The following is a 26,125-nucleotide window of genomic DNA, read 5'->3' on the forward strand; positions in this document are numbered from 1 at the left end:
TGACAGTTTTATGAAGGATTTTTATTAATACAGATGTATTAACACCTTTTTTGAGTTTTTCACACTAACACTCAAAGTATAAACCTCAAATTTACCTCTAACAGTTTGGATGTATTACCTTATAAACAAGGGGCAATTCTCTTTTAGGTGAGGAACACGGCTTCCATAAAACTCTCAGTAATTACGAATTCCCAAAATTCTCTCATGAAATAAATAACAAAACATCCAATTATGTACAACAAATAATGATCAAAGTGTCTCTCTAGTGACGAACTATTCCATGTACATTATGAAGGATCAGGAATTACACAAAGGGAATGTAAAAATAAAAATATTTCTACTTGAGCAAGTACACATTTCTGACATTATGTTACGTGTAGCAAAGAGCCACCCTGAATATCGGTGAAACCTGTAAAATGTTATCTAATCAGCTCATCAGTACAACTAAGTGATCTGGTCAACAAAATGTTGATAACAGTTGTCAAAAATGGCAAGATTTGTATGGAGGGATGGGTAAATTTGTTGTAAGATTAAGCTAAAAACGAAGCCATCTACTGAAAGAGAAGTGTAACTTAAACCATTCAACATTCCAGCCAAATTGGGTTTTTTTAATACTTTTTTATTTTTATAAATGACATTTTATGAAAAGCAAACAATTATATAGTCCACTGTAAATCAACAGCTTCTGTGTAAGAAAGAGTTAAATTTCTCAAATAATTTTGGCAACCTCCATTCATGATTGTTTTAATGATTCTTTTCAAAAGAATGTGATTTTGCTGGAAAAAAGATATCTAAAAATATCTGTACAGGGAAATAGTTCGGAAACTAAAATTTCAATGCATATCTCTTTTTTCTTATGATTTACGATCTGTTGTTAGACGATACCATAGCATAAAACTTCCAAGCCAAATAAATTAAAAAAAAAAAAAAAAGTTGCAGACATTAATTTCAAATATATCAATTTTTAAGAAAAGCCTATAAGAGGTGTTTTTTTTTAATCATTATTATTATGCTGTGAATAAGAACTTAATCACAGTCATTACTGCATAGATAAGTCCTAACTGATTTTTTTTTATAAAGAATGTATTCCTAGATTGAAGCTGGTTCCAAGTAATTGTTCATACACATTAAGACTGACACACTTACCAGCAAATCAACCCTTTACAGACCAACATGGTAACTGATCTAAAGGTCTGATTAACAAATAACCCCTAGGGTAAACATATGTAATTCAGAAGCTCAATAATATACAGGTCTTTACTAGAAAAAGAATTCACCGGACGCCATCGTACTACCATTACAAAAAACAAAATAAAAATAACTCTGTTACATACTGGCTTCCTTTAAGTGATGTTTGCCATCAGGAAGGTAATATCAAGATGAATTTTTGTTCAGTTTACAAACAAACATTTGATATACTGATATACACAAACATCATCATTTGTACAGTAACATCAACAGAACAACAGTGTAAAATACTGTATATTGTGGTTTTACAAAAATTTGTGGATTATTCTTTCTCACAAAATCCACCACGATTATATTCCATTTCAATTATCTGTTTTTCATTTCATGGGCATGTATATTTGTGGATTAGGCATAACCATAAATCAAGCAAAAATAAAACTGCCACAAAAATTGATTATTTTACAGTAACTGTTTTACTTATAGTAAACACAGTATAACATAATGTCACTGTGGACATTTCAAAAATCTTTTCTTGTCTGAAACACTTGATTAATTATTTTCAATCAACACATATTTTGCAAATAGAAGCCCCCCTACCTCTAAAAAAAACCCACCAAACAAAAGAAAACCAAAGTCAATTTCATAATTTTCCTTGAATAAATCATGCTTTTTCCTTGTAGCTTTCGATGAAACTGCATAAATTTGAACAATTGAAAAATTCAAATTTTGACAGATAAATTAATCTGTAATGCTTGCCACATTTATTGTTCACATGAAAACAATGACAACACAATCAGATATACTGACATCTCACCACCCAAAGACTTTTCTTAAACATTCTATCAAATACTATGAATGTTTTCTACGAATCCTGATTTTACCCGTAATACAGCAGTGCGGCAAACAGCATAACACAGTTCCGGAGGGAAATTGAACTGTGTTAGGCTTGAGTCATTCTGTTATGTACTTTTACCATACAGAGATACAGACTCTATTAATAACTATGGTTAATTCTCATGCCCGAGTCAGCATTATTCTCTCAGGGATAACAACGCTGTGTTCAATGACAAGTTGATGGCCTACTGTCAATAATTCTACCCAAAGAGATTTCTTACTGCTACTTGACAATCTGATTTTTACAACACAAATTACCTGGTATCCATGTAATTGTAAACAAGTTTTTTCTTACATAAAGATAAATTACAACGATTTAATCTTATGTGAACAGTATTTGAAACAACAGCAAGAGGCAAAAAGGGCCAAATAACTGCAGGTCACGTGGTATACAGTGTAATTATAACTGGTGGTCAATAACAGGATTTGGATAGAAAGCTGAAGTATTGAATGTCAGTTATATTGACTTTCAAAATTAAATTGACAAAGAAATCATAACCAGGCAATAAATAATATAAAACAGAAATCAAATTGTGTAAATTATAGTTAGAAAGTAACTTAACTGGCCCGCTCTTTGATATTGAGACATAGGACATACAATACTTTTGGTGCATAGCTATACTACTGTGGGACTACAACCCACCATTGGGAGTTTTAATTCACTTTTCGGGAACACAGATACTCCTTATAATGCTGGCTTAACAGTGACAGTTTTGTACATTACAGATGATGACAAAGAAACCCTCCAGGAATATCTTAGTACATGAAAATCCACAAGACATCACTAATTGGAATGTAAAAACAAAATCAAGGGTCCCTAAATTAATTAATGATTAATAATAACAGTATAATAAAACATGAAAAAGAAAAAAAAATGATGATGTTTGATTTTCATTTGGTGAAAAATTTTGTAGAACTAGTCTATTTTGTAAGTATTGATGTTTTCACAAAATGAAGAAAAACTATGATTTACATCACAGGCTTCAATATACTATAGCTGTTCATAGCATCCTATTTGTTCATTCACATCAGTTTGGATTGAAATTTTTTTTACATAAATAATATGCCTGACAGACTTAAACACTGAAAGGATTTTCGGATAATATGCAAATTGTCATACTCATTCTAATTACGTATTTTATAAGAGACATTCACTAAAAAACAGACAAGGTTCATGCAAACAACAAACACTAAAATCTACAGGAATTATATAAACTGCACATTTACTGATTATTATGACATGTATATAATGATACCTCATCTGTGAAGTTACTTACATCACAATGCACTGCCAGGACAAGGTATCCAAGGGAGGTAACTTATTTATATAATAATGTAGCCCTGCCTTTGTACAATATGAACATACACTGTGTATCTGAAAGTGAGGTACGTTCATATGAACTTCAATTAACTTCAAGGTTCTTGCCAATACTTAAAATCTGAATGAAAATGTTCTTTTAATTTATACTGCTAAAGAAAGTACCTGTCTACAGAACATGCTGATGATAAATATTATCAATGAACAAATCTTTTCTAATTGAAGTTCTGCAGGTTATATTGTGTTCATTAGGCCCTTACAGGGTATTTTGTATGAGTGCTAGGGGTTAAACATATCTCCATACCATAAATTATCATCCCCTGAAACTCACAAGACTCTACTCTTGTTGTTAAGAAGAGCCTTGTGGGTTTCTGATGATGAAGAACCATGATGAAAAATAAAATCTATCTGAAATACAATTCAGAGTAAGTGTTCACATGACATGATATGTATACAATGTATAACATTACTATATTTGTAAAATTACAAATAATGAACAAGTGAGATGAAAAAAAATCTGAATATTAAAACAGGACATGCGACAATACCTTTCCACACAATAAACATACGTCACTACCACTTTGTAATAATTGTGATAGAATTTCCTTTTTAAGATCCTCACTGAAACATGAATACAGTAAGACAGTGATGGAAGTATCACAATGTTTACACTGTGTAAAATGGTATGTAAATATGATTTATCTAAAAAAACTATATGAAAATCTAGAACTCTAGCACTGGTCACCATTCAGACTTGTATCCTACTATGTATTGTTAGGATAGTGTGTATCACACTAGCAGACTTTCCTGTTGCACATATTTCCCGTTACCTAAAACATTACAGCACTGGAATTTTTGTAGTTATAGTGAACTATCTAATAGATTTTTATTGATACCAAATCCCTTTATCAGCTCAATCAGTGAGGCACTGACTCCACATTACAGAACTTCCCATGATCAGCCCAATCATTAAGACACTAGGCTAATTAAAGTTCTACAAAACGTTTTTAGAGGCACTTGGAAAAAGTGACTCAGTTACATACATCATAGCAAATTTGAAAATCAGCAGGATATGCTATCCCTCTAATGGAAACTTGTGTAAGATCTACCTTCAAGTTACGAAATGATGTCTTCAAAATAAATATCCATGCCATATAAAAGATATCATAGTAAAAACTGAGCTTTTTACAACCACCGTTCAATATATGTACAGTTAAGATACAAAGCTGTTCGATAACTGAACAGTTAAGTAAACAAAACAGAGTTCAAGACATGTACAGAAAAAAAAACAATGTTCAACAACTGTAGTGTTCAATACCTGTCTTGTTCAATAACTGTACAGCTAAGTTGAAGAACAGTGTTCAATAACTGTACAGCCAAGTTGAAGAACAATGTTCAACAACTGTAGTGTTCAATACCTGTCTTGTTCAATAACTGTACAGCCAAGCTGAAGAACAGTGTTCAACAACTGTAGTGTTCAATACCTGTCTTGTTCAATATCTGTACAGCCAAGTTTGAAAAACAAGGTTTAGTAATTGTACAGTTACAAAACAGAGTCCAATAACTGTGTAGTCCAGTTATAGTGTCCATTACTATTTCCTTTCTTTCACATAACACATTAATTCAATTCATGTGCAAAAAGGGACATCATCAACAAATATCTGTCAGAAACTAGCAATTTCCAAATTTTCAGTATTAAAAAATTCTGAACAGGTCTTATCAAATATAATCATGATGATTCAACACACAGAATAAAAACAGATTTACAAAACGGGTGATCTTTATACAGATTTTAAAAAAAAAAGTTCTTTTCCAATAATTCTTAACTCATTTCAAAATCAACGCTTCCTCTGATTACTTTCAAATAGGACACAAACAGTGACTTGGATATCCCTGAACAGCTTCTGCTCTTCCAATAATCTATTACACTATTCTTGAGCAGATAACATTACACGGTCCATGTTATCCCTCAGCACACTGACTGATATCACCAACCTTTACAAATGTTTTGGTGTTTCAGTTCGCCCGTGATTTGCGTTTTTCTTTACACATCCTTTTGTGGTAACTCTGTGCTGTTGAGTTGACTATAGACACAATGAAATATAACACCATCACAATAATCAACTTCTCAAATATCCAGCCTAGTATATTAGCCTCCTGAAAAAGAAAAATTTATAAAATGAGCAAAATCCAACAATTAAATTTTCATCATGTTTTTACATCCTCATTCATCAGAAAGTAGGCGAGCGTGTAAAAAGGGATACCATACTCTCTTTCTGCTAACCAAGAAATAAATAAAACAAACATATATGAAAAATTTCTTTCAAAAATCCAAATGATCTTGGCAAGTCTTCTTATCTTAAGTGCTGTAAGTTATATATCAGAAATGAGATGCCGACCAGGTCCAGATGATAACAAAAACAAAATTTACAAAGGCTTATATGTAAGTCTGTTTGTATGGAACTATAATGAAGTTAACATATTTATCAAAACAGAAATGTAAGACATGTGAATAGCTACTGATAGTGATAAGTACATTTTCCACGTCTGTGCCTTCTGTACGATGAAGCTTCTTCCGTTGTAGAGATAAATAATCCTTAAATGGCATCTGTAAGGATTTACCAAACTTCGGAATATACCTGAAACAAAAATACCTCATATTACTTTAGAGTTAAGACCAGAATTCCTGTTTGTTCATACTATTTGTGTTTTATTTTCATGTCACATAGAGAACTGATCAGTTAAATACAATTCTGTATTCATTCTGCCATATGCCCAGGGGACGACACATTACTTCTTACTTAAAGTAAAGAGGTGTGCTTATTACAGGACGTCATATTATTACTCGCAGTAAGGGGCAAACTTTTTACAGTAAAATAAAATACAACATTTCATAATTCTACTGAACAGTGCTATAAGTGGAAGGATAAATTAATCAGTATGTGCCCTTCTATCATTTACATATATTAATGTATTCTTATGGCACTGAATTGCAATAATTCTATCGAATACATTCTACAATGATTTTGAGCAAATGGATTAAGTTCTACACATGGTTTACTGTGTGATTGTATCGTTGTTTGTCAAAATGTGAATTTCCGTCAAAGCAGTTGAAGAAACTAGAAAATGTCTACCCTGCCCTACCCTACCCCGCTCCCATCACTAACCACCCACCTCATAACACAGAAAGAGTATAAAAATAGAATACTGCAATATTTATGATGTCCATCACATGTAGCATCTTGAATCAGGTAACAGATTTTGTGAAAATAAAGTTTCATTTCACAAATAAAACAAATTTATGTGTCAAGGAAGCTTTGGGAGAGCAGTGCATCAAATAAATATGCATCATTAGTCACTTAATGTACTAGTAGGCATATGTCAGAACCTTTTCTTGTAAGGTGTTACAGTATTACCTGTCTATACATAATTGCCTCTGTACTTACCCTATTAAATTGACAACTCCCTCTACATGATGTTCACTAAACATGAAGATAACAAATAACTTCTGAAAAACACAACAAATAACACTTAATTAAAACATATCCTTAGTGAAATAAAGGTATCTTAAATCTCTTTAACAGAAACATAAAGTTAATTGATAATTACCTCTAATCAAGGTGAATTTTAGGACTTATATTGTTCTTGTACATGCTATTTATATTTAATGTTGTTTTTAAAAATTTGTCATTTTCCAGTGAACGACCAGGGTCATTTTGAGGCAGGGTCTCCATGTAGTAGCTGGTGGCTATCTCATTGAATCATACACAGGAGGCCCATTGCATGCTATAAGGTCAAATGTCTCAAACAAGGATACAAGCAGCTCAGTGGACTGGTCCATTTCTCAGCTTCCGAAGAGACACAAACCACCATGGGTACAGAGTGTCATACCATGCACCCCCAAAATCTTCACCTGAGGTTGCTTAATATGCAGGCCAACCCTCTAAATGACTGAGCTACTGTCCTCTCTCCTGTCTTTTAATATCTTTTATCTGATTATCTTTTACAAACTGTTTTACCTAGTTTATTGCTGAACAGTTTTAAACACACCATACTACATGAGAAAATTATCAAATGCTGATGACTGCAAAAATATATTTTATGTGACCTCATGGTAAAGTTCTTGGTCAAGAAAAAGAATAAACACGACATGAACAAAAAAAAATTCCTTACAGTGAAAATTCAAGCGTCACTAACTTCTCCAATTTTCACAGCTCAAAAGATCAGGTGTCATTACAAAACTGATTTCCATGCCAATTTATACCTCACATGTACTGGTGTATTGGAACAATCAAAAATATGAAAATATATAAAGAGTTAGATAAATGGAAAATATTGAAATCAAGTCCTCAAATCAGGCTCATTTGGGCGGGAATAGTAATATGTACTGATGACAATTAACAAACCTGTATATGCATCTTGATTATAGCTTTTCCTATCAATGTTGCTCCAAAAAATGTCCAGAATGGTACAAGAAAATGACCACATGTGATTCCTGCCAAGTCAAATAGTGGATTTGGGATCTGCAAACAGATTACATGTAATATAAATTTTATCTCAAATAAGTGGCCTAACATTGACAATGACTGAATTGCTACTAACACTGGCACAGTAAGTAAAATTTAGCTGCTTTATCTGAAGACATATATTCTTTCATTGAAAGATGCATTTATATATTTTTATGCATTTAAACTTATGTTCATATTCAAAAGGAATGCTCTTTTTTTTAACTTCCTGTATGAATTTAAACTGATTTACTTCTACTACATAGTTAAAGAGCGCTAAGTATGAAAAACGGGACAGAAGATATTATAGTACTCACTGAAGCACAGGCAAGAATCCCAAAGAACCCAACTCTTTGCACCAAGCTGTGTACGCCTAGTTTTGCTTTTTCCATGAAAGACTGAAAAGAAAAGCAAGATAAACTGGTATTCAAAGGATTAAATTTTACATTTAAATGAATAGCACTTGTTTTTGCAGACAGAGAGGGACTAGGTGTTCACATTTCCTATGAGTGAGATGTCTGTTGAAGGAAGGAACCGGAGACCACTGGTATTAAATGGACGACAAAGGAAAATCAGGTTAAAAGGATAAAAATTCATACAAACCTGTAGTGACCTTTAACAGAATTGAGAAACACATGTTGACATTTTAAGCCGTAAATGAAGTAGAAATGATACTGGTAGGGAGATCAGGTTGGAATGCATTACATGTTTGACATGTGATAACACCATGCTTGGGTTAAGTTTTTTTATACCAGTTAGTAAAATTATTAAATTAAACATTGATTAATAACAATTTTGAAGGGCATTTAAAGCCCACCCCCCCCCCCCCCCCCCCCCCCCCCCCCCCCCCCCCCCCCCCCCCCCCGAAAAAAAAGCTATTATAGCAAAATTTATTCATAAAAAACATAAGTAGAGCAACTGTCAAAAAATATAATGAATTCCCAAATTTTAGTGTTATATATAGGGTACACTCAAATGTGAAACACAAAGGAGTCTCTTAAAATCAAGACAGTCTCAACTTAAACAAGGAGTTCCCAACCTGTCTGTCAGCTACGATTTTGTTACATGACTCAAAATAATATTTTTCCAAAACAATGATCATATTCATGTTGTGCTGGCATATGGTGGTCATATTCCATTAACTGTTGTTTGTTTGCTGGTTTTATTGCCCAATAAACAGCCAGGGTTATTTGAAGCAGGGTTCCCTTTTATTACCTTACTAAACAATATATACTGAAAGGATAAAGAAACGCAGGGTAATATTTATTCTGATATTTTGAAAACGCGTTCTCCAAATAAAGTGAAACTTTGTGGATTGAGTAATTAGGTCATATTACACCTTGTCATGTATCGAAAATTTAGTCACGGTACAGTGCGCAGCTCTGGTAAATGGAGGAAGGAAAAAACAAGAAACTCATGCACCGTGTTGTTCTGATCTCATGCAGTGTTGGTCAAGTCACTCTTCGTTAGTCTTTATACCCTAAAATTAATTGAGAATTTGATTCGTTTTAAGAATTGCACGACTCACAGAAGTTCAGAGGGGTCAGGTCATTCAGATGCTAATGCAAGGACAGCTGCAAAATCAGGTTGCTAGGCACTTTGGTTTGTATGTTTCCACCATAGAATGTCTTGTAAGACGTCTTTGGGAAACTGGGCGATTGGCCGATCGACCTAGGTCAGGACGTCCGCGCGTAACATCACAACTTCAGGATCGCTATATCGTCGTCTCTCATGTGCATAATCGGCGCCTTACTGCCGTTGAGAGTGCACTTAATTTTCGTGGAAATCATGGGCGTTCAAAAACTGTAAGGAATCGATTACGAGAAGTTGGTGTAAGAGCACGTCGCCCCTATGTAGGTCCACACCTTACCCCTGCTCAATGTCAGCGTCGTATGGCCTGGGTCGCCGCACATGCTCCACAACGGTTTCCACTGAGGCAGTGGAGACAAGTTTTCTTCAAGGACAAGTCTCGATTCTGTCTTTATCGATCTGACGGCCGTCAACGTGTCTACCGACGTCGTGGTGAACGTTTTACAGACGCTTGCGTTGTAGAGATGGATAGGTTTGGGGGTGGTTCAGTAATGGTGTGGAGAGGAATCTCGCACGGGTTAAAATCACAGTTGGTTGTTATTGATGGCAATTTAACAGCAGCTAAGTATAGAGATGAGTTCCTCCGACCCCATGTTATCCCTTTCTTACAGCAGCATAATCTAACCCTCCAGCAGGATAATGCTAGGCCCCATGTAGCAAGGATTTGCCAAGTCTTTCTGACCAACAACAACATTCAACCACTAGATTGGCCGCCATATAGCCCTGATTTGTCCCCGATCGAGCATCTTTGGGACCAGTTGGAGAGACAGGTTCAAAAGTGCCAGTTGACCAGAGCTCTGATTGAAGTGTGGGACAACATCCCCATAAGACAGATTAACGCTCTCATGAACTCTATGACCAGAAGAATAAGGGCCGTGACCACAGCAAACAACGGACACACAAGATATTGATGACTCAGTCCAATTTCAATTTCAAAATCCTATGGGTCCATTCAATTTAATCGTTAGTACCTCTAAACCAATTGTCAGATGCAAAATACAGACTTTGGAAATTTTTAAGCTTTAATTTATCTGTAAGTATACAAAATTTCGTTTTAAATGAAGCCCGATATCATACTTAATTTCTGGTTTAAAGTTCACCCTGCGTTTCTTTATCCTTTTAGTATATATATATATATATATATATATATATATATATATATATATTTTGAAAAACACAAACAGCCATAGGTACAGGAGTGTTGAATTACATACATTGGACCTTCACCTGAGGTTATATAGACAATTGTAATCCTGCATACATTATTGAGATAGTTCTACTACTTACCATGTCATCAGGGTGAACCTGCTTCTCCTGTAACAGTTCTTCAATTTCTTCAAATTCGTCATCGTCATGAGATCCTGACAGTCTGGCAGCTCTGGCCATAAAATATGGAGGAAGTTCTCCAATTGCTGTTCCTGCACCCTTAAAACATAATACAAAACATTTTAATCTTTTGTCAAGTTAAATGAATAACTTAAAAATTTGATAAGGTTTTAACGTGTTTCACTATGTTGTAGCTCCATTTAGATATTATAATATTATTTTTCATGTTGATCACCCATTTCAAAGATACATTTATGTGTCAATGACTTACTGCCTTTAAATTTCTTTCTATGACTATGTTGGTATTTCCATGTAAAATGTTAGAAAGGCTGTAGTGTCTGATGCTGGGAGAATCCCATAGACAAGACCTTGGACGATATACCTAATCAAAATAACATGGCAACTTTTCTGTGGAGTTTGAAGGAATACCAAGGTGATGGACTTGTCTTTTGATACTGACTAAAAGTGGTGGAACAATATTCCATCATGTATTGATATCAACGATTTTTCAGTTTCGATACCATACAGCAGTGAGATATTGCAATATAACTTTTTGAACACTCCATGCAATATCCCTGAAGAAAATTTAATAACATTTAATTTATGAGGTATTGGTTATTGTAGACACTCGACACACATGTTGCACAGATCAATAAATGGTTTTTAATTTTCAAGACAGTGGTGATGATCTTATAATCATGTTACCTGTTGTTTGAAATTAAAATCTAAAAGTTCATTTTAGATTTTCAGTGGAGGTGTTGAAGGGGAAGACATATTTCTACAGCTTTTGTATTTCTTTTGCCTTATGGTTCTCATGTGACTTTAGATGATCATACTTGGATTATACATACCGGGTATACAATACCTATTGTACTGCATTACCTGTATTGCAACATGTACCATATAATGAGTTGGTTGGTTGTCGATACACAGACGTAAGATAATCACTTAACACACCATTGATAAAGCACTAAGCAAGATCTGAGAGGCACAGACTTTGTCTGTGTGACATGAATGCTCCCACTCCCCTGTAAATTATATATAGGATATTTAATAGTGTTTTCAGTAATAACGATTATATTTCACTCGTGTGGCTAATATATTTGGTATCTTTCACTCGTGCTTGGCACTCGTGAAAGATACCAAAATATACAAAAATATACCAAAAATATTAGCCACACGAGTGAAATATATTTGTTATTAATAAAGACACTATTAAATATTCTGTTTATTACATTTTCATCGCAAAAATAAACCAAAACAATGGCAAACTTACGATATAACTATAAAATGGGTAAGTTGACCATGCTTTTTCCAGACACTACTCACTCATTATACAACGATGCAAAAAATAGTCCATTTTATGAAAAATCAGTAAAAATATACAGACTCATAAATAAATCATAATAAATGTTTATTTGTGTTGGGACATGGATTTTGTAATTTATTGATGTCACTTATACACAATAAAATGGTTTAAAATGGTTTTTCACTAGTGAAAAATATCAAAAAAGTGATATTTTTCTCTAATCTTTCTCTTTTATCAGTTTGAGATATCCCTATATGTCACTGCTAAAAATGTAATAAAATGTCATCATATCATCTCAATCTTGACAATGGAGTCTTTACACATAAAATCAGCAGAGTTACTCTCATAAATGATGAATGCAATTTTTTTTTTATCCCTGATGAATGCCTAAAGTGATGACATTGATTTTTGACACAAATGGACAGGGAGGGACATGATGGATATAGGTAGGATTGTAGGTCATGCATCCCTTAAATAACAAGAATGTGAAAATACATAACGACACCACAACATATTTCAGTAGTGAACAAGCATTTGTAGTTGACTCACCCACATGATGGCTTCTATGCGGACTTTGCCCATGATCGTCCATAAAGAGATATGACCGTTTCCAGTCTCTACATCCGCAGGACAGATGATCCTGTAACACATAATACACATAGTTCAGCATAACCATTAATTCACTATTGTATTATACTGCTCCATCATTTCTTTTATATATTATTAATGAACTATACAAACATCTACCAAATTTAAAAGATAGCATTAAAAACATTTATCTTACTTGTACAGATAAATATCTTTAACATTCTGCTCTCTCACTATGAACTTAACAAGCATGACCTGTATCTCACAGAAAATAAAACTGAGGAAGGACGGAGTTTTCAGCATCATATATACCGAGATGATATGGGTATGGTAGATGCTTGATTTTTTGGGTATGTTAGAACAAAGGCAAAGAAATTATAAAGTGTTTTATGTCGTAAGTAGAAAGTGAATGAAAAGAAACAAGGAATTACACAAGTAAGCACGGAATACCCTGCTAACTTTATCTTCTTCTTGACAAAGAATCCAAAGCTAGATGACATCACACAACAGAAATCTTATAGTAAAAGTGTTCCACTTACTTGGATGGATAAGGGGGCTCAGGAAAATCTATAGAAGAGCATTCATAGGCAGCTAGTGTCACAGATGCTATGTGTGGACCCTAAGATAAAACAGATATAGATTACGGACTAAAACTTAAATTACCCACCAAAAAGATATATCTCTGCTACATTAGTTATCTCTCATGTTTGTGTGATTGTTCTGTTATAGATGTTCTGATGGAAACAGTTATGATGCAATCAAAATGTAATTATCAAACAAAATCTGTTGAAAAAGAAACCATTTTTTTAAGAGAGAAGTATACTGTGGTAGATATCAAAAACCACTATCGACCTCAAATTTATCAAACACATACAACAATGTAACTACTAATTATAAGTTTTATTCCATCAAGACTTAAGATCTTTATTTCACACTCTATATTCACATGAATTCTCAGGTCAAACAAATATAACGTTAACTTACAAGGTATAGGAGAAATGTATGTAGGCCAGTTCCTAGACCTACTGATGACAGGATTCCAAGGCCCACCCAATATGACCACCACAGCAAGTTTTTCTCCATTACCTGTACATACTAAAAAGACAACAGATAGTTACATTAACATAAATGCTTAAATATATGATTCTTCCTGTTTCATAATTTTTTTGTTCAGTACTTTATAATTATATTCTTAACCTCTTCCGTGATATTTCATGACTATTTTTCTCGATTTCTTTAACATGCATGTTACTACAGATGAAGAAAAAAAAAACATAAATTCATGGGCCAATAAACTATAGTAAATATTGTGCATGTGTGCTTCAGATCAGTCAAGTTAATCGTCAACTTGGTATACTTGACACTTGATCTTAACAGATGTGTATCTGAATAGGACATAATTGTCACTAAACCACCAAATAAACTTTTCACTGGTTTATCTACATATTAATTGTAATTGAGGAAATAGGAAGATCAAATGAGCAAAGCAGCACTTTATCACCTTATCTTGGGAAATAGGAAGATCAGGTAAGTACAGGTCAGTATAGCTGCACTATATCACCTACCCTTGGGGAAATAGGGAGATCAGGTAAGTACAGGTCAGTATAGCTGCACTTTATCACCTTATCTTGGGAAATAGGAAGATCAGGTAAGTACAGGTCAGTAAAGCAGCACTATATCACCTAGCCTAGGGGAAATAGGAAGATCAGGTAAGTACAGGTCAGTATAACTGCACTATATCACCTACCCTTGGGGAAATAGGGAGATCAGGTAAGTACAGGTCAGTATAGCTGCACTCTATCACCTAACCTTGCGGAAATAGAAAGATCAGGTAAGTACAGGTCAGTATAGCAGCACTATATCACCTTACCTTCTGGTGTGGGCCCTGCACTAGGTATAAAGTGTAAACAGCAAGGCATCCTAAAAGAATGAGCAGCACAGTTGCTTTCCTCCTCCACAATCTGAAGATATAATCATAAGAAATATAACTGCAAAGAATATGGCATATATAGGTGTCTCCCTCCTGTTTAAATCAGTAAATGAGGGAAATTTTCTACACTCTACACAAGGAACTTAACCTAAGAATTCCTGAAGATTTTCATACTGATGTACATGCAATTAAGTATAGGATTCATCAAATCCTTTTTGTTTTCCAAACTGCACACACGTATTTGAATATGAACATATAGCTTTTAAATCTAAGACAGAAATATCACATATCTCATTAAATGTTAAGTTATGTGATGATTATTAATTGGTGTGGGCACAATAAAATTAAAATCCCTTGATCAGTGCCTCAGAAATAACATTTTCAAGATTTCTTCCACTTTAACACTAATTCTGAGAGCACTTCCCTCATTTATAAGCATTACCCTGTTGCCTACTTAGGACAGTTTTTTACATGATGTATAAATTTACCTCTTAAATACAGTAGACAGAAGCATCATAGACTCTAGAAAAAAGAACTGAAGTGTTGTTAGTGGAGATTTCCATATCACAATGGCTTCCCTCTCAGTTCGCTCTCGATGGAAAACTTCTTGCATGTTCATATTTGGTTGAGGTGTGTCGCTGACCTGACCATTGGTGCTTCCAGACCCTTTAGGGCGTTGTCTAGCTGTATCAGAGGTCGTCTTCAGACCACCATCCATCTCAGCTTTACTAGCTTGTAACAGGCGGTTCACCTGAATAAGCCAGGAAACCGTCAGTTTTGAACAAATTAAATGTATAAGTTATATGTAACTGTATAACAAATTCAAATCGACTAAAGACAAGTAATAAATTGCAGACTTGACAAGAACATATACAATTTTGGGTGTACTAAAAGCAGCATAAGTGACCATTATCAGAAAAAATATTCCAAACATTTTAGCATTTAAAAACTTTCTTGGTAAACATAATATTCCTCAAAAATTCTACTACTGTTACAGTATGAATCAGCAAATTATATATATAATGTAAAACTAATGAAACATTACAAAATGAAACATCATTATTCATTGTTATTGCAAATAATATAATAACCAAATTAAACTAAAGTCTATGCAAAACTTTTGGATTTTCACAACAAAGCATCAACATGATAAAGCAGAAAATATGTTACATATACGCTGTTAAAACTGGTAAAAACATATGTAAATAACAGCAATTCAAATGAGGGTGTTTAAAGTAGTAACACATACAAGCAATACAAAAAGTAAACAGAATTCTGATAATAAACAAATCCAAAGCATGCATTAACCACATGGCCCTCGGAAGCAGGCTGCTTGATAAGCTCCATAACATGGACCATTATAATGCAGATTTTTTCAGTCTGTGTATTAGCTCCTACACAAAGCTTTCACCTGCTATTGTGTATATACATATTGGTATACATAACCAAATTTACATCATTGAGAGATTTGTAAACAGGTATGGTATAAATAGATGTATATACTTTTAATGACAAGTCCGTAAAACTCGAGCAATCTCATTGCATGGTAGGAAGTCACACTAAATCACACAAAATGAAATTTACATGAAATCTTTTAGGTAGCAAAGGCTAAAAGGCTATATTGAAAACTTTTAATTTATGAAAAATGTAGGATAAATACAAATTAGATGTCAGACTTTGTTATAGATACTCTCAGTTTACCTTTGTTAATGACAGAACTGGTAATTCCTACGTGAGAAGCCTAACTGATGAATGATGATATAACATTTCAATAGTGCAGCAGGTGTCAATTTTATCCTATCACTGTAACTCTTGTCAACACCTGTTAACTCTAATCCTACAGGACATGCACATGTTTTACCTCAAACCTATTATGCCCATATAATATGTACTGCAGAATACATCTAGCACAACAATTTCATTTCAATTTTTGTTTAAATGTGACTTTTATTAAAATATACTGATGATATATATACTTCAGGAGATTATATTTTGCTTCTGCAATACTGAACCTTAGGAATCCTTATCAAAATGGCAAATTTAACAACACGTTTATATCTGAACATTATAGAGTGTTTAGTCTTTATCATCCTAATAATAGATATTATCATGCACATCAAAAAATATGTATCAAATGCAAGGGGCCCACACCTATCACAACAAAGTACCAGAGAAATATGTAACACATAACACACACAACAATGCACCACAGAAATGTGTAGTGACTTAATACACACAAGGTACCACAGAAATGTGTAGTGATCTAATACACACAACAATGCACCACAGAAATGTGTAGTGACTTAATACACACAAAGTACCACAGAAATGTGTAGTGATCTAATACACACAAGGTACCACAGAAATGTGTAGTGATCTAATACACACAACAAAGTACCAAAGAAATGTGTAATGATCTAATATACACACAAAGTACCACAGAAATGTGTAGTGACTTAATACACACAAGGTACCACAGAAATGTGTAATGACCTACTACACACAGCAAAGTACCAAAGAAATGTGTAATGATCTAATACACACACAAAGTACCCCAGAAATGTGTAATGACCTAATACACACAACAAAGTACCACAGAAATGTGTAATGATCTAATATACACAAGGTACCACAGAAATGTGTAATGACCCAATATACAAAAGGTACCACAATAATACACACAAGGTACCACAGAAATGTGTAATGACCTAATACACACAACAAGGTACCACAGAAATGTGTAATGATCTAATATACACAAGGTACCACAGAAATGTGTAATGACCTAATACACACAAGGTACCACAGAAATGTGTAGCGATCTAATACACACGAGGTACCACAGAAATGTGTAATGACCTAATACACACAACAAAATACCACAGAAATGTGTAGTGATCAAATACACACAAGGTACCACAGAAATGTGTAATGACCTAATACACACAACAAGGTACCACAGAAATGTGTAATGACCTAATACACACAACAAAATACCACAGAAATGTGTAGTGATCAAATACACACAAGGTACCACAGAAATGTGTAATGACCTAATACACACAAGGTACCACAGAAATGTGTAATGACCCAATATACACAAGGTACCACAGAAATGTGTAATGACCTAATACACACAAGGTACCACAGAAATGTGTAGTGATCTAATACACACAAGGTACCACAGAAATGTGTAATGACCTAATATACACAAGGTACCACAGAAATGTGTAATGACCTAATACACACAACAAAATACCACAGAAATGTGTAATGACCTAATATACACAAGGTACCACAGAAATGTGTAGTGATCTAATACACACAAGGTACCACAGAAATGTGTAGTGATCTAATACACACAACAAAGTACCACAGAAATGTGAAGTGATCTAATACACACAAGGTACCACAGAAATGTATAGCGATCTAATACACACAAGGTACCACAGAAATGTGTAATGACCTAATACACACAAGGTACCACAGAAATGTGTAATGACCTAATACACACAACAAAGTACCACAGAAATGTGTAATGACCTAATACACACAGCAAAGTACCACAGAAATGTGTAATGACCTAATACACACAACAAAGTACCACAGAAATGTGTAATTACCTAATACACACAAGGTACCACAGAAATGTGTAATGACCTAATACACACAGCAAAGTACCACAGAAATGTGTAATGACCTAATATACACAAGGTACCACAGAAATGTGTAATGATCTAATACACACAACAAAGTACCACAGAAATGTGTAATGACCTAATACACACAAGGTACAACAGAAATGTGTAATGACCTAATACACACAACAAAGTACCACAGAAATGTGTAATGATCTAATGTACCACAGAAATGTGTAATGACCCAATATACACAAGGTACCACAGAAATGTGTAATGACCTAATACACACAAGGTACCACAGAAATGTGTAATGACCTAATACACACAAGGTACCACAGAAATGTGTAATGATCTAATACACATAACAAAGTACCACAGAAATGTGTAATGACCTAATACACACAAGGTACCACAGAAATGTGTAATGACCTAATACACACAACAAAGTACCACAGAAATGTGTAATGACCTAATATACACAAGGTACCACAGAAATGTGTAATGATCTAATACACACAACAAAGTACCACAGAAATGTGTAATGACCTAATATACACAAGGTACCACAGAAATGTGTAATGATCTAATACACACAACAAAGTACCACAGAAATGTGTAATGACCTAATACACACAAGGTACAACAGAAATGTGTAATGACCTAATACACACAACAAAGTACCACAGAAATGTGTAATGATCTAATACACATAACAAAGTACCACAGAAATGTGTAATGACCTAATACACACAAGGTACCACAGAAATGTGTAATGACCTAATACACACAAGGTACCACAGAAATGTGTAATGACCTAATACACACAAGGTACCACAGAAATGTGTAATGATCTAATACACATAACAAAGTACCACAGAAATGTGTAATGACCTAATACACACAAGGTACCACAGAAATGTGTAATGATCTAATACACCCAACAAAGTACCACAGAAATGTGTAATGACCTAATACACACAACAAAATACCACATATTCATATTTAATGGTTTGACTTTTGGCAGACATATTGCATTATTTTCAACATAATCCCCTTCAGTATCTATACACTTTTGCCAGCAATGTTTAAGAGCCTCAATGACACTTTTAAAGAAGTCCTATTCTGAACCATTCAGAAAGTTCTCCACTGCGACAAAGTCCCATGGGTGTGCTTCAGATCAACTGTCAGAAGTCTGTGTACCTAATGGGCTGAGAGCTTTCTCATCGCAAAATCTTTTGTAAGAATGGAATGTACTCTTTCCTGTGAAATCTCAACTGTACTAGCTATATATATCTCTATAACTTGCCTGTCAGTCATAACAATATCACAGACCTTCCAGGACGGGTGCATCCCCAAGACTCTGCCAGTCACACTTCAAATCTACCACCCACCTTTTCACTGTAGCATATGAAGGGGCATCATTCCTTATTGTTGCTACCATATCAGTATGGATATCCTTAGGTGCTAGACCTTTCTTATGCAAATATTAAATCACTGCTCTTTCAGCAATTTTGTCCATTTTGCAAAAGTGACTTGTTTATTTTAGAGTGCTACCTCTTCAACATAAACAGACCAAATGACACCAGTCTTCAGGTACACAACCTTAAATTGTCAGAGAACATCTTGCTTGACCTCTTCAATATATGGCTCACAACTTATCAATCAGCCCTCGTACGTAAAAGCAGTCTTTACAAAAAAAATCTAAACTTTTTCATGGGTGTCAAAAAGAAGACAGGCTTTATGCCTGTAAACTCATTGTTATGTTCAGAATCTGTTGAAGATAAGTAGATATCTACAGTTATTAATATAAAGAGAATGCAAGAACTGGGTGAATTGTAGAAGCAGGCAAAGTAATGTTTTAAATGAAGCACACATAAATGATCTTTTTTGTATGAAATGGTTAGTAGGAAAAACTCAATTTAAAGATAAATGTGCAATAACTCATTCCATATTGACAAAACTATAATCCGAACGATGTGGATTCTGAAACAAGCAGCAAATATAATGTGAAACAATTTTATATAGAAGACTTCTGAGCAAATATTCAAACACCACTTTATTTGCTTCTGAAAATGTTATCTGATAGGGGTCTAGTCTAGGAAACAGTCCCTCAAACCAACAGATATCTTTATCTTGTTGTCAGAAATATTTCATGTGGCAAACTCTTCTTATACATGTATATTACATAAGTAAGGAAGCGGCTGACATTCAGGTGTATCAGAGCTTCTATTTAGAATTCTGTTAGTAATTATAAGAGGATATCGAAAATGGAAAAGAGATTGTACTTTAGTATTGTTTCCATTCATGACAAATTCATTGTTAAGTAATACTGAATCAATGACAGTTCATCAACCAGTGTTCTCCCCTGCCAATGAGATTAGGTAGTATATCTTATATATGATTGTAATAGTAAGGGGTATGGAAAAAAACCCTGCTCCTATGGGGTTCAAACTTGCAACCGTTTGGTTGAATGGAAAATTCTCTTTATCTGAGGTTAGTTAGGCAACCTGTACCCTAAACTTCTACACAACTCCTTTCTTCACAAAGTCTTTGACTCTGAAGACAAAATAAAAAAAACCCTGGCATGATATTTCCAAGGAAGCCTCTCAACCTCTTACAGTTTCTACCCTTGGTGTGGTCAAAAGAATCTAATCTGTAATATTAAAAGTAATGAAAAAATCCTGTTCCCTTGGGGTTCAAATTAGTTACCCTTCTGTCTAGCCAGACACTCTCTTACTTGACTAATGGAAAATCCCCACTAGTCACACTCTGTACTCTGAACTTCTACATGCTTATTGTTTTTTTAAGATAGTATAAGTACGGTGTTGTTTTTCTTCAAACATCATTTTTTATAAATGAATCAGAATACCATGTCTACTTGATCAACTATTTATACAGTATTTCAGTGGTTTACATCCTTGTGTTAACCACCATTTTTAGTCTTTCAACTTCTGTCTAGAAATGATTGATCTTAAAAAGTGGTCATTAAACTCATTTCATAATATAGATTTTTTTTCATAAATTTTACTTTGAGTGTGAATCTAATGCTTTTGAGTTTTGTTGCTGGCATTTAACAGCGTTGGTTTTATGGTCACTGTTTCACTGTAATAAATCTACATTCAAAGTTCCTCATTATTTTGAAAATGCTTACAAAAGAACTCGTCTGAAAAATTATTTGATGAAAAAATTATCACACACAAAACAACTACATTAATAGGAGTTTTAGTGAAATATTACTGAGCTACTGCTACGAAACAGAACCCTGTGGAGACACTGGAAATACCCATCACCTGACCAGATCTAGAATTACAGTTAAGTCAAGATAGTTTACAAGACAAGCAGGAAAAGTACTACTTGAGCTTTGGACAGGTTGGGAACATCTTGGATTTACGAGGACGCATTGGAGTTCCAACACATCCTCTGAGCTCTGAGGATTTTTATCCTTTGTACGAGAGGAAGTTCCAGTGTACCCCTGTCAAACATTTGCAAATTTTGGCGCATAGAAACAAATACCATACACGGATTTGTTTGTTAATAAGCCAAGTTTGGCCTTTCCAGTGTCACCATTTAGGCCTACCAAGAAAACGAAAAGTTGAGAACACTATGAATTGGCAACGTGCCGTGCTGGAAATTGGTCTAGGCAATTTTGACAACCGGCATCCTAACCTTACCAACTCCTTTTTACGTCCCTTCGTTTTCAGTCCCTTTACCCTTAATTTCTGTCTAAGTTGTTCTAACGTTAATTTCTGTACTTCCTTTTCAGAATATTTATACATACTGGTGTCGATATGTTCACAATCTTCTAAGAAATATACTGTACAACGTGTCTGTCTACAATATTTATCAGATGATTTTATGTACTTCCGGTTAAGTAAGGGAGTTAATCAGGTTTAAATATAAGGTATCGCACCATCAAATCAAATTCCACGTTATGATACTCTGAATATAAATAACGCTCTAAGTTATTCTTTGTGAAGTATTTGATACAGAGACAGAAATGTTTTAGTGGTCTATAGTAAAATAAATGTATTCAACATTAGGTAAAGTTAGTATAATACAGAGGGATACGAAACTGCCAATATCTCTTTACAATGCCATAGCAAAAGAAATCGAGTCAACGACGGCCTTGCTGTATTTATTTTTCCCTAAATGTGCGCGACTAATCTTTTCCCAATAAAAAGTAGTAGAAAAAATAATAATTTTCGCATTGATTATACTAATTTTTGTGGCAAACAATTTCTAGTTTTTGTATATCTCTTTCTGTCATAACTATGAAGAAAATCACATTTAAATAGATAGTATCAGGGACGTATATGACATATTCGTCCCTGATAGTATTTAAAAGCTGAGTAATTTTGCAATTGAATATTGTCTAGTTTGAAATAAGTCAGTTAAAAATTCTTTGCATTATTATTTTTACGAAAATAAGATTTACTTCTCACCGACGAAATATTTTTTTAAGGTCGGTCAGTGAATCAAACATGGAGAAGAAGGGATTTCATGGCCAAGTGCTCCAACACAAAAGCTTATGCCAGAAAGGTCACCACTAGGCTCAGTTTCTTATCCTTCTATATCAAACGTTCCTGATCTCGTGTGTTTTTCTTAGTATATCAAGGGCAGATACTTTCGAAGTAGCTTAAATGATGGCAGTTTTTATTTATGAAAATTAATATAAATCAGTTTTGTTCTTTTACTGATACTAATAGTGATTTTTGACTCTTATTGGTGTTTTCAACCTTAAAAAAACTACTAGTTCTCAATATTTACTTAACTTACAGCTTCAGTGGATTTATTTATTATCCAATATTGAGTAGTTTCTCATAAACTAATTATATTTCATTTTTCTCTAAGTCTAATTGTTCTCATTTGGATAAATATTTAAATTTTATTGTTAACGCCTGTCTAAATTAATTAGCAAAATTATTATAATATTAAGTGAATGCTCTTACCAGAATAAAATTATCCTTAACAAAAATTGAAAGCACTCTGCCTTGTCTTAGCCTTTTTATTGACAGCAAAAAAGTTTTTAGATCAAATGCAATATATCAGTTTTCATCTTTTTCTTTTCTCCAATGGCGCCATCAGGAGCCAAATGTTTAAGACAAAAATAAGGCCTACTAGGGCCTATCTCCTTTTTGTAAATGAAATAAAGTAAACAAGGCATCACAAATTCCCTCTTGTTTCTACCTTCACTTAAGTTCAATAACAAAGATGGCCAAGCGTCTGAAGTTTGACCAAAATTAGCCCGCTGAAGTGCTCACCAGGATTTTCTTAAAATAGTAACAAATACCTTGACCCTTCAACTCAACTCTGATATTATGGTCCTTTATACTGAATTTGAATTTTGATCAAATTTCTCAGCAAATTAATAAGCTTAAGCACTGACAAGGATTTTCTAGAAATAGTAATGGTGACCTTGACCTTGACCGTACAACCTTTAAACACAGTATTGTTCCAAGTTTTATGGTCATTCATAAGTGTGTGAATTTTGAACAAAATTGCCCTAAACTGAAGCCATTAGAGTGCTGGCATGTATTTTCTAAAAAAAAAATAATGGTGACCTTGACCCTAGAACCATGAAACTCCAACTTGTCTAGGTATTATAATTTGTTATAAGTGTGTGAAATTTTATGAAAAATATCTCAGGAGGGGAAGTGGTTAGATTGCTGACATGGATATTCTAAAAACAAGTGACCTTGACCCTAGAGTCTGGAAATTCAAACTTGTCAAAGATATAATGGTCCTTTATATAAGCTTGTTAAAAATCTAGGAATGAAGCCATTTTGAATGCTGTCAAAGATAAGCATTACTTTCATAAGGGAAACTTGAGCGCCAACAAAGGTAAGTGGAACATATATACAGGAATATATCACCTCCGACATGCATCGACAGGGAATAGTAAGTGGAGATAATTATATAATGCTAATATTTCGCACCCATCAATAGATTCAATAATTTTGTAGAATGAACCAGTACACTTTTGTTGTATTAGGGTTGACAGTTTTGATATCTATATACATATAATTGTGTGTGCAAAAATTCTGGTTGACATATATATTTTAGTTTATGGTAGTAAAATATTCTTGAGAAAAAAATTTCATACCAATGAGAACAAATTGTACAAAATCCATCAGAATCTGCTAAGTCTTTAAATTTCACTTTTTCGAATTGTCTCTAAATGAGAAAAAAATTACTGACCATATCCTCCATCATTAAAAACATACAAGACATGTACATCACCTGCTTAGTTTGTTACTATCGGGCACAGCTATCTAGCAATCTTCATGATTTCAATTACATTGTGAATTTTTCTAGAACAACTCTATTTCATGAACATCTAGAATTTACTTATTGCATGGTGCTTGACATAGACCTATATGGTGGGTGTCCTCAATGAAGCAAAAGGTACTTACTGTTCAAGACCACTTGATCTCTTCCAAGCTTAACATTCTCATTTTAATTATGTTGTAGACTTGTCACTATTCTCATATTATTTCAAAAACAGGTTTCATATAAATGACAATTGCTATCTTCTACATAACACATAACAAAAAGATAGAATTATATTCAAACATTTATTTTCAAATTTTTAAATATATACTATAATCATAAAAATGTAAGTAATACTTTTTAAAATATCTACATTCATTATATACAACACAAACCCATTATCTACTACACACATTAACGATAGATTCCTCTATCACAACTTCTATGTCAGAAATATGCATGTCAAATAATAAATGACTGAATTATGATTTATACCAATTCATAATATGACACTTGAATGGAAATTTGTAGATAAGATAATCTGTCCATGTTTTTAATGCTCACAGGGCATAACCTAAAAGTGTCAACAAGTGTTTCTGTGCCTGTTACATTTAAGTACTTACTGTTAACATGTTACAATGCTGTTTTTGATGTCTTGAAATTTTAATCATATGCTGTTTTAGGAAATTAGAAAAGCTCAAAGAATTACATGTAACTGTAGTTATGTCGTGCATGTCCAGTTTTGTCTGACATTTCAGGGTAACTGCAACATACATTTTTGTCTTACTGAAGATTTCCTGTTTAGTTTCAATTAACAGGATGTAAGCAATGCAGATATGTTGATATCATGTTTAAATCTTGATACATTGTAAAACAGTAAAAACGAAAGTTTTATAAATAAGCAAATTTCTCAAAATTCACTAAAATCTGAGATTTTTAACCCAAGACCATCACTTTTCTCAATGAGGCATAGGAAAATCTGTCTGGTATTTTAAAATACTTGTTTAATATAAACCAAATCTAAAGTGAATTCAACCAGCCATGCAGACTTTATAATCTTTTCTCAAAATCTCAATTTTTTGCCAACATATTGCACCAAAAAAAAAAAAAAAAATAATGAAAATCTCTTTCAAGGGTTCAGATGTCTGTACTACAATGTAAATATATCCATGGTCCGATTGGAAAAAAACTTGTACTTGGCGAGAAACTGAGCTAGATGTAAAACTTTAAAATACAGGATCTTACCATTAAAAAATTTCAAAGTTGCCAGATTGTAAAATTTTGAAGACAGGTGAGTGATGAATGCATTGAGGTGTCCACTGGCAATCTAATGATATATCAAGTATAGTTAAAGTTGGATCTATTTCATAACTTACTGAGCAAAAGATCTAACTGCAAAACTTACAATGCTGACAAGTATTGCCTTTGTCTAGTTTTCACAACTTTTGTTGAAGGCAACGTAATAAAGCCCTGGAATTAAAGGATTAGATTTATTGGTTGTTTGGACAAAACACAAATTACCAACAAACCTAGATATTGTTATCATTATTTCATATTGCTAAGCAA

At 33.6% G+C, this 26,125-nt stretch overlaps 1 protein-coding gene across 1 annotated transcript; it reads right to left on the reverse strand.

Annotated features, from left to right (window-relative positions):
• LOC132554313 (vacuole membrane protein 1-like) lies at positions 1-22,072 on the reverse strand. The gene is made up of 12 exons (XM_060218619.1): positions 21,961-22,072; positions 15,137-15,399; positions 14,589-14,679; positions 13,703-13,813; positions 13,258-13,337; positions 12,680-12,770; positions 10,783-10,920; positions 8,223-8,303; positions 7,807-7,923; positions 6,847-6,908; positions 5,937-6,039; positions 1-5,557 (listed from the first exon to the last, which is right to left on the reverse strand). Exons 1-12 carry the CDS (start codon positions 22,063-22,065, stop codon positions 5,417-5,419), a joined length of 1,383 nt encoding a protein of 460 aa, XP_060074602.1. The 5' UTR covers positions 22,066-22,072; the 3' UTR covers positions 1-5,416.
• Between the last annotated feature and the right edge of the window lie 4,053 nt (positions 22,073-26,125).

This window comes from Ylistrum balloti, unplaced genomic scaffold (genome assembly GCF_031769215.1).
Source record: "Ylistrum balloti isolate Yb309-2 unplaced genomic scaffold, AGI_CSIRO_Ybal_v1 Utg370392, whole genome shotgun sequence".
Classification (NCBI taxonomy): domain Eukaryota; kingdom Metazoa; phylum Mollusca; class Bivalvia; order Pectinida; family Pectinidae; genus Ylistrum; species Ylistrum balloti.